Source organism: Taudactylus pleione, unplaced genomic scaffold, assembly GCF_031769625.1.
Source record: "Taudactylus pleione unplaced genomic scaffold, aTauple2 ptg000935l, whole genome shotgun sequence".
Taxonomy (NCBI): Eukaryota; Metazoa; Chordata; class Amphibia; order Anura; family Myobatrachidae; genus Taudactylus; species Taudactylus pleione.
In genome coordinates, this window is record NW_028285336.1 from 3,468,800 (window position 1) to 3,480,061 (window position 11,262).

Below are 11,262 nucleotides of genomic sequence, written 5' to 3' on the forward strand. Positions count from 1 at the left end.
CTACCAAATTTATATTGAATCTGAACAGTTTAAATTATGTGTGCACAGACTTTGCAGCCGCCACTGGGAAAAGTACCTACAGCCTTGGCTTTCTTTTTCGGAAACTTTTCAAAATGACTGTGAGTAAGAAGATCTCCCAGATTCTTAGCTCTTCTCCAACTCATCGAGACACCTTTTTCGAGATGCAACCTCAGATCTACATCCAATAAGAGGACTGGCCAGTGTTTTTGCATGATACCCTTAAGTTCCTCCCACTCTTTACAGAAGTCTCCAACAAACCTGAGTTCCTTATGTTCTTCTTTATATTCTTTAGGTTTCAGGAAGACTAGAGTGTCCCTGTTAATTTGGGACACCTGGTATCTGGCTTTCTTGATTGTCCGATTACTATATCCTCTGGCTTTTAATCTTAATGAGAGAGCTTCACATTGTCTGGTATAATCAGCTTCATTTGAGCAGTTGCGTCTCAGGCAAAAGAACTCCCCTTTAGGGAGTATGGAAATTGTGGGTGGAAAATGGCAACTTCTTTCATGTAATAAATTATTGGTTGCTGTAGGTTTTCTAAACAAACTCATTGTCACCTCACCATCTGTTTCTTTGTCTATTTTTAAATCCAAGAAGGAAATAGTCTGTTTGTTAATCTCCCAAGTAAATTTTAGATTCAATTAGTTGTTGCTGAGGATTTTCATAAATTCTAAGAATTCAGGTTCTCCTCCTCCCCATATGACAAATATGTAATCAATATACCCCAGCCATTGTATAACATGCTGGGTATATTTGTCATTGGTTTCAGAGAAGACTACTTCCCGCTCCCACCAACCCGAAAAAAGGTTGGCGTATGTGGGAGCAGAAGTGGAACCTATGGCCGTGCCCCTGATCTGTAAATAAAATTTGTTCTGAAACATAAAATAGTTTTTGTGGAGAATGAAAGATAGTAATTTGATCAAAAAGTCGTTGAATTCACTCCTATTGTCCATCTCCAAAAAATATCTAACTGCATTTAGGCCATCCTGGTGTCTTATAGAGGTGTAAAGTGATTCCATGTCTATAGAGGCAAGTAGATAATTCTCCTCTAATTTCACATCTTGTATCTTCTGTAAGACATCTCTAGTATCTTTGAGGTAGGAGGGTAAAGAAAGTACATGATCCCTCAAATGCATATCTATAAATTTACTTCCCTGTTCAGTTAGGCTGCCTATACCTGAAACTATAGGTCTGCCTGGGGGAATGTTGACATTCTTGTGAATTTTCGGGAGTGCTTAGAATGTCAGTGTTTTAGGGAATTTGACTAGTAAAAAGTCTAATTCGTTCTTAGTGATGACCCCCTTTCGGAAAGCTTCTTGTATCAGTCCTTTATAAAGAGATTGAATATTTTCTGTTGGATTGAGCAATAATCTTGTATAGCAAGAGGAGTCATTCAACTGTTTAAGAATCTTTCACATACATCTCCACAGGCCACAATACAACGTTGCCCCCCTTATCAGAGGGTTTAATGACAATGTGTATCCAATTTTGCATAGTCTTCAATGCCAATTTTCCATGTTCCGTCAAATTATGCTCCTGAAAGTTGAAAGATTGTTGTCTCTCCTGTAATGCATCTAGATCCCGGGATACTAATTCCATGAACACCTGAACTGATGCGCACGTATTCTTGGGAGGAAAAAATGTAGATTTATTTTTGCAGGGTGGTCTTATCTTCCATACCCCTGGGGTAGCTCTGGATTCTTCCGCCAGTTCTTCCAAAATATTTAGAGCTTCCAAATCCTTTGTATTTTCTATACTTGTGACATCAGAAACCGTAATAGGAGAAGTTAGGTTCCCTACCACTTGTTGGGTAAGGGGATTACTCATCTCCTCAATTTTTTGTTGATTTATGAAAAATTTCTTTAGAAGTAATTTCCTCCCGAACAGATGCAAATCTTTTTCCCATGAAAAACGATTAAAATTAGTCATTGGGGAAAAGGAGAGTCCTTTCTTAAGTAAAGAGATTTGTGCTGGTGTATTAAAAATAAGAAAATAGTTAATGTGGAATGCTTGTAATTCATGAATGAATGGCTTGTTATTTGCTTTACAGGTGGATTTAATCATGAACTTTAGTAAGACATTTTTACAGGTACAACTGCTGCAAGATTAGGTATTGATCACTAATAACAATACTGTTTTACATTCATTATTTAATATTTCGCCAGTCTCAGGGAGTTATATTTATCTTATACAAATTTTGTATATTGTATATTGTGTATTTTGTTTATGTATATTGTATTGTATCCATGTGTATTTATTGGACTTTGAATGGGTATTTCATATGTGGGATCTCATTTTTTAGACATTTGAAATAAAGGTTATTTTTTAGGGATACATATTTGTGTCCTGTCTTAGACCATAAAGAACTAAGAGTGCTCACCATACAGAGTCTCTTTTCTTTGTTTTTCTCTTCATTTGATAGTTTGTATGACTCTAGTGAGCACCGCCACTCCTCCTATATTTTACTTATTTGACCAGTAATATTTGGGAGACTAGTGGTTCATCTGGATATGTACAGATATATGTACATATAGGTATATTTATACCAATGTTTATACGATCCTGATAATTTTCCTGCCTGTGGGACCAGTCTTCCCATCCCCTACCCTGTATTTTTAAGCTCTCTCAGTGAGACAGGTGACACTTATTAAAAGTATAGCAGCCATCTTCATCTTATTCAGCCTCTCTATCCTAACATTGCCCTCTCTGGCCTTTCTCTGCAGCTCAATTCAAACATCTCTCTCTCTGCTCCTCCCTACATCTCCAAACCTTATTGCCTCACATACTCCCTTCGCCCTCTTCGCTCTTCTAATAATTGCTGCCTCACCCTATTCCTGATCACCACTTCTCACTCTCACATTCGAGATTTCTCCTGGCCTGCTCCTAACCTTTGGAATGATCTCCTCCACTCCATTAGACTTTCATCCAGTCTCTCAGCTGTCTTAACACTCATTTTATTTTTATTTTTTTTATTCAACGTACCAACTCCTCCACCTAACACTGAAGTCCCTGACCTCTTGTCCGATTGGGGAAGATGTACTAAGCTCTGGAAAGTGATAAATTGGAGAGCTATAAACGACCAACCAATCAGCTCCTAACTGTCATTTTCAAACACAGCCTCTAATATGACAGTTAGTAGCTAAGTGGCTGGTAGTTTATCACTTAACAAACTTAGTACATCTCCCCCATTGTGTCCAATCATATCCCCTATAGATTGTAAAGGCCACGATGCACATCGGGATCTTCTGCAGCCCACCATAGAGGGATTCCTGCCTAACTGAAGATAATGGGCTAACGCCATCCAAACATGGTGTTAGCCCATGCATGCAAGTTCCGCAAAGCTTTGCAAGAACTATCAGAAGAAAGCTGCTTTCTATATAGTTACATACCACATACATATTCTGCCCTTAAACATGAATGTGATGGCACGAGGGGAGGGGGCCTGCTTGGATGCTGCACACAAGCCCCCTACCCTCATAATATGCCCCAGCATGCCCTAGGCAGTGTGCCTAGGTAGGTTTTGCTTGCACAATTATCGATTAAATTATTTTTCAAAAGTATGTATATACATTTTTAATTCTAGTACGCCATTCCCCCCCTGGTGTTTTCACTTATCTTTCTAATCAGCCTACAGTGACCTCCAATTACTTCAAATAACAAACAAATACTTTAGTCACATTTTTTAGCACAAAGAAAGTCAGTGGGTACGAGCCCTTATGCAGCTTTAGGTAATAACCAACAATTATCAGTACAAATAACTTACTTAATGTAGCACATACTTGCCTACTCTCCCAGGACGGTTGGGAGCCTCACAAGAATTGTCTCCCCAGAACAGTGGGCAAGTCTCCCGGCTAGTGCCACCCCCCGCCGTTCGTTCCCCCTTGTAATTGGCCGGTCCAGGGGAGCCGATATCAAGATTTGCGCTGAATCGTGTCATCGTGGTCCCGCCCCCGGCTGCACAATGCCTGTAATCTCGGCATTGTGTAGAGAAGGCGTGTCTGCGATTACGCAGTCCCGCCCCCCGTCCCCATATTCACATCACGCCCCCTGCTGTGTCGATCTGGCTGCCTCCTCCTAGAAGAGGCAGCCAGATTATTGGCAACCCTGGCGTAGCATCATGGTAATATATAATTTAAATATAAAATAGTATCATAAAGCAAGCATGCAACCACCAGTACTGTACAGTACAGTATAATACATGTACTGCATAATCAAAAAGTATTGTATTTTTTTTAACTAGAACACAAAATATAAATAATACAAGATAGGATAAGATGTATACAATCGGGAAACCGGCGTGGGATAAATGACCGGCGTCTATATCTAGATGCCTGTCATTTCCACGATGCCGGGAGACCAGCGCCCGGCATGCTGATCGAAGGGATGCCGTGCGCCGCGAGCGGACAGCCGCGCGGGGGGGGGTTAGGTTTAGGACACCCGGGGGGGACTTAGGGTTAGGGCCCCCCCCCGGGAGGGTTAGGGTTAGGCTAGGGCGAGGGAGGGCTAGGGTTAGGTACCCCCGGGGGGGGCTTAGGGTTAGGCACCCCTCCGGGGTTAGGCAGCGAGGAAGGGGGGGTTAGGGTTAGGCACTTAGAGGGGGGATTAGGGTTAGGCACTTGGGGGGGGAGGTTAGGGTTAGGCACCCCTAAGGAGGGTTAGGGGGTTAGGTTAGGTTAGTTTATACTTACCTTAGCAACGATCGGGATTTCCAGCGCTGTCGGGCTTTTGCTGCCGGGAACTCTGCTTTTGTCGGCTAGGCGCTGCCGGGAATCGAACCGGCCGGTGGTATTTCATACCGATTCTGATAAGATTAGTTTACATAGTCCATTTTGTTCAATAACATTACAAGAAAAGAAATAAAAACAATGTGTAATATTAAATTTTAATAACAGAATGACAAAAAAAAAATACAAGTAGTGATAAAGTAAGGGAAGGGGCCGGAGAGGGGGGATAATCTACAGGAAACAAATCAGATTGCCCCAATTGTAATATATATTAAAATGTCTGAACGCATGAGTGTGATGATGACGCAAAGTTTTTAATATTGGGGAATGTTTTTACATATAAAGGAGCATAGCTATAGAGTTGATTGGGAACAGATCTGATTTTCTTTTATCAGGCAAAGGAGTAAGGTGAGGGCAGGGGCAGATTGGGATGGAAAACCAGCCCGGGAAATATCTGGAAGCAGTCCAAATGGAGGCGGGGTCTTTTTAGGGGATGTGGTTTGTTAAGGGGGCGGGATTGATCCTCATAGAGCCTGATCCTGAGTCTGAGGCAGTCACGGCCTTCCCTGCAGTTGTGTGAGGGACTTTATGCTAATACTACTACAATGCCCTTCCGTGGTGTAAAACCGTGCATCCGAATGCACAAGGACTGAGACTCCCATTGTCAGTGTCTGAAGACACTGCAATCATTCTTTGTGCATCTTTAAACGCTACCATCAGTCACACCGTTGAAACGTTCACCAGCCCTACGCGAGGTATGACCTCCAGTGTGAGCAGTGCAGCATCTCTATACTCAACCACCTTCAGCAACACGTCTGTGTCACTACTATAACACACCCATACTATGCTATATCCTCCTGAAGAAGTCCAGCATATTGCATTAGGACAAAACGCGTTGAGGTTAATGCCGTAATCCCTCTGATACTGGGACTATAGAACTTGGTCAAGTTCTCCTACAGATCAGCTCTAGTTGTTTTTATATATGGTACAAACATTTACTTGTTTAGTTTGAAATAAATTTTGTTTTGACTTTATTACGCTATGGTATATGTTCTCTCTATTTTTTTCCTGTATACTGCGGGAAATTTGATGAAATAACCCCGTAAAAACATCTGCGGCTGTCATTTGTGAATGGAAACGTGCTAGAGACAGAATTTCGCCTAAAGTGGTTGAATTAGTGGTTAAATTATTCCACCAGAAGAGGTACACCTCTTGTATTTGGGTGACATTTCTGGTGACGGGATCAATAATTATTGATGGTATTGCAGTAGGAGGCGCTTTTTTCTCATCTTTTTTAACAGAAAGGGATATATATATATATATATATATATACTGTACACATACACGCAAGATATATATATATATATATATATATTCTCCCTGACAATAGACCCCAGCATGGAGACAGAGTGCATATATGCAGTGAGGGGAGAGTGATGCTCAGTGCAGCATGAGGGCACAGTACCGTTTATGGTTGCGATGTTGCACTGTGGTTGCCACCTCATCTCGCTCTCTGACTTTCAGTCACCCGGCTCCAGGCGCTTCTGCTGATGCCGCGGCGGGTGCAGGGGAGCCACTGCGCTGGCCGGCCAATGGTCTGACTCCTGAGAGGCGGGCTGGAAGGGTGTAGCTTCCGGTTTGCGCTCTAGACTTGAACGCAAATTCTGGAAGCACGGCTGCGAGCCTGGGCCGACAGGCAGTGACAGTGTGTGAGCCGGCCCAGTAATGAGAACTGGCCCTGTAGGGGGGATGATGGGACCGGCCCAGCGGGAGCCTTCCCACTGTCCCGGTGGCCCAATCCGCCTCTGGGTGAGGGGAGGATCCGTCATTCAGTTTCCAGTGTGTTGCTACACTTAGTACTGTTAGCTAATATATATGAGGTTAGCAAATAGGCAGAGTAGGAACCGGCCTATGGGTCAAATCAAAATAATATTGATTTTGACAGAAAATTACAATCAAGCTTTCTTAAATTGTTTCCAAAAGTTAGAAAAAATTAGGCCCAAATTACAGTATGTGATTTCTGCTGTTTTTTTTATTTTTTAGAAAAATATATATACGGATTCAAAAACAAAGCCAAAACACGCAAGGGCGGTTTTGGCAAAACCAAATCCAGATCCAAAACATGAGGGAGATACAGATCCAAAACGAAAACACGGTGGTCGGCGCACATCTCTATTAATAACAATAATAATTGTTAATATTTGTTTTGTGTAATAAAATTGGTTTATTATAATTGTTGGTTGGCAAAATGAAAAACGTAATAGGAGATAATTTGCGAGGGGGCCCCAAGATTTCGACTGCCTAGGGGCCTCCACAGTGTTTAATCCGGCACTGGAAGTTAGTTTTCTAGATTGTCTGGATACATTTCAGGGTAGGGAAAGCATAGATGAAAGAGGATTTCGTAATACACAAGAACATCATAAAGTGGACATAAAATGCATTTCCCTTTGAATATATTCCAGGATCACTACCTCTGCAGTAAACAGTCATTTAGAGACTAACAATATCATATTTAAGTCAATAACATTAAAGCAAACCAAGTATAATACTTTTTCTGCAACGTCCTGTTTTTCATATCCTGCATTGATGTAGTCTAATAGATAAATATGCTGTCTCCTCTCTTTAAGGTGCCAGACAGAGCCCCGTCTTTATGCGTCCTTGGGGAAAGCAGCACGGATTGGAGGATTCCAGAAATTCCTGGGGTATGGCCTGCTGTCTGTGGCCTGCTTCCTTCACCCTGTCCTGGTCTGGCATGTCACCATTCCAGGTAGGTCTGATTCCTGAAAGTGTTAGCACGTATGAGACAGATACAGATGTCATTATTCATATTGACACTGTACAGTTCAGGTAAAATAAGCATTCCAGATCATGACAGGTGCTGTTTCAGTGTACAGTGCGAGTTTCAAAGAACCAGGATCTATTCATTCTATTAAGTATCCACCTCACTACGAGGGATAATTATCACCGGAGTAATTCAGCATTGAGGGGGCAGCTATTCCCGCAATTAGTAACACTGCTATAGAAGTAGCAGCGTTACTCCCCCGTGGCCGGCTTCTGCATATGTCTGACCGGATGTAATGCATGCGCAAAGCCGCTGTGAAGGCAGCGGAGGGATCCGCACGGATCCCTCTTCGCATCCCGGTACTCCTTCCCATAGGAAGGAGTTGGGTTCCGACAACAAGTGCCATCTGAAGATGGCATTTGTTCTCGCAGGCAAACCCTGGAAACTAAGTTTCGGAGTTTGACTATCAAGTGGTCCTATCAGACTCCTGATGAATGGCCCCGTTACCTAATATGTGTAACAGGCTATTTAGTGATCATGAATGAAGCCCTAAATTAACAACTTAACCAACTCAATAATTGGATTTGGGGCTGATTAGCAGAACAGCAACATGTTTCTTCATTAATGCCTGTCAATACTGACCTATGCAACTGCCCAAACATTGTATTCTTCAGCCAATGGCCAAGAACCACTGTCATGCACGCTCATACTTGCCTCCTTTTAAAATTGAAAATTATGTTATATATATATATATATGGACCAGATTTGGCTTCTTTTTGTCACAGTGTCCTTAATCCTTACATAAACTTATACTTTCATTGTATAAATGTTTGTATTTTATAATACATACATTTATACTTTCATAGTACTATGGAGTAGTGCTTTTGTTGTCTATTACTGAAAGTTTTTAGGCCATTATAGTAATTATACTATAATTCAATATTTTATATTCAGTCCATTATAGTAATTCATGTTTTTCTTATGGAAAAGTAAAACATTGTATATACTGTACAGTATATAGAAATGGACAGACACAGTACCAGATCATTTTTTTTGGTATCATTTTCAGTTTGCCCGCTAGATGTACAGTATGGCCCGAATTATCCAGAGCTACAAATCTTGTATCAGCTTGTAACTTTAGGTTAGTAGTAGGGGTTTATCCCCAGAGTACTGGTATCTTTGTTATACAAGGAAATCACAGTGCTTAATTTTCTAAGGATAAGTTGATTTTTTTCTCAAGTTTACATTTAATTTCATTTGACTGTACATATACGGTTTTCCACATATTCTGCCCATTATTAAAGACATAATCAATGATACACCTAGCTTCCTAGACATGTACATAAACATACAGTATGAATCAAAACATAACAAAGAAATGTGAGTAGAAAACTAAGGGGCCTATGTATCAAGCTGTTTTTTACATGAAATTATGTAGAAACTGCAGTTTCTGCATAATTTTATGTATTGTAGCTATATATTAATGGCACAATGTAGGAGATTTCACACAAATCTCAGGCACGGTGCTAATTAGCACTGCAAATCGCAGTCAACATTATTATCAATGGGGACTACGATCTGACCCCTATGTACCAAACTCCACAAAGCAAAGCTATTCTGAGCTTGGCCCAGTAAGTTACACCTTCTTCAGATGCTGTAAACTACTGTTAGCCTATGGAGGCTCCAGGAGCAGTAGAGAGTTCTGTTGATCTCTCTCACAGGGGTCTATTTACTAAGCAGTGTTAGGAGACAGAGTGAAAAGTGATAAGAAAGTGATAAGGTGCCAGCCAATCAGCTCCCAACTGTCATTTTTCAAACACAGCCTGTGAGATGACAGTTGGGAGCTGATTGGTTGGCACCTTATCACTTTCTTATCACTTTTTACTCCGTCTACTAACACTGCTTAGACTGTGGGGTCTATTCACTATCGCAGGCTCCGGTAGGTGACACTGTGTGCATGCGCAGTGTTAGCTTTCACAGGAGAAGTCTTTCACAAACGTGAAAATCTTGTACATTTTGTCAGGGATATTACTCTCAGGGCTGTCCCTGTGATTTCGCCTTTGTACAATGCGGGGATGAAAATAGCAGGGGATATGTGGATACTTAATAATTGCGGTAGTTCCATAAATATTAGTACATAGATCCCTAAATGTTTTTGTTCCTCATTGTTCATCCTGCATATTTTTCATACATGTTCTTACAGGAACCATGCTAGTTGTTACTGGTATAGCTTATCTTCTCTTGAGCAAGCAGAAGAAGATCAAGGGAAAAGACTGTATTGTGCAGGCGGAGTACTATACAGATCCTTCCACTACTGCCATTGCCATGACCAGAGCTGGGGACACAGAACAAACTTACACATTCACTGGATCCCTGAGAGAAAAGAGAGAGTCTCTACTTACCCAGATGAGAAGCATTCTCAAAGTAAAGAAGAGTTGTCAACTATCCAAGACACCAGGTCTTGACCAAGGCCATGTGGATGTTACCATGGATATGTGTTCTAAAAAAAAGCAAGTGCATTTTGAGGAGAAGGTTATTAAAATCATTCCCATGGAAGGAGGTATCATAGAGGACCAGGACAGCGAGCTAGAGGAGACCAACTCAGACACTGCTCCTATAATACCCGCTGAGACAAGGCATACACCAAACACTATACCTATGACTCCTGGCCTCTTCTAAGGACGTTTATACAGCGTTAGAGCAACATTCACAACTATGTGCTACTGTGAACAAGTGTATATCACTTTCAGAGGCTTTGTGGGCATTGTTTGTATCAGACAATCTGGGTCAAGGATTTTCCAGGATGCAGAGAATGAGAAAAAGAGTGCCTGGCGACTGTTTCACATACTACTAATCTTGCAATATAATATGCTATATTGTGCATTAAGAAGTACTACAGGTTGAGTTTCCCATATCCAAATATTCCAAAATATGGAATATTCCGAAATAGAGATTTTTTTTTAATATGACTGAGATAGTGAAACCTTTGCTTTTTGATGGTTCAATGTACACAAACTTTGTTTAAGGCACAGAATTATTAAAAAATAAAGTATTAAATTACCTTCAGGCTTTGTGTATAAGGTGTATATGAAACATAAATGAATTTCATGTGTGTACACAACCTATGTTTGAACCTCAAAATTATTGAAAATATTGTAATTTGTATTTTAATATTTGTATTTTAAATACCTGCAGGCTGTGTGTATAAAGTGTATATAAAACATAAATGCGTTCTGTGTATAGATTTAGTTTCCATTCCCAAGATATCTCATTATGATATGCAAATATTCCAAAATACGGAATATTCCGATATCCAAAATACCCCTGGTCCCAAGCATTTTGGATATGGGAGACTCTACATATTTATATGTTGTGATCAGTGGCGGGCTGGGCCGGGGGGCAGGGCGCCATGTGCCCCCCGAGCCGCAGCATCATGCGGGCCGTCTGTGTCACTGTGACACAGACTGCACCGCGTGTGTAGCGCTGACCGGACGGAGTTCGGTCAGCACTACACAAGTGACAAACACACAGCCGCTGGCTCCGGCATCTGTGTGTTTGTTTTGATCAGCAGCTGCTGCACCCACTGCAGGAGCCGCTCCCGCAGTGGGCAATGGGAGAGGTGTCATGATGTCATATGACGTCTCTCCCATAATGCAGAGCGGCCCGGCCCGGGAAGGACAGACCGAGGAGCGGATGGCGACGGTGGGAGCGGGGATTCAGGTAAGTGGTTTTTTT

The 11,262-nt window shown here is 41.5% G+C and overlaps 1 protein-coding gene across 1 annotated transcript in view; it reads left to right on the plus strand.

Moving 5' to 3' along the window:
* Window positions 1-10,598, plus strand: part of TMEM72 (transmembrane protein 72) — a 50,777-nt gene extending 40,179 nt beyond the window's left edge. The window contains exons 4-5 of the mRNA XM_088459796.1: window positions 7,373-7,512; window positions 9,731-10,598. Of these exons, the coding sequence (XP_088315922.1) occupies window positions 7,373-7,512; window positions 9,731-10,206 (616 nt within the window). The 3' untranslated portion in view covers window positions 10,207-10,598. The remainder of the gene's footprint in view (window positions 1-7,372; window positions 7,513-9,730) is intronic.
* Window positions 10,599-11,262: the final 664 nt, after the last annotated feature.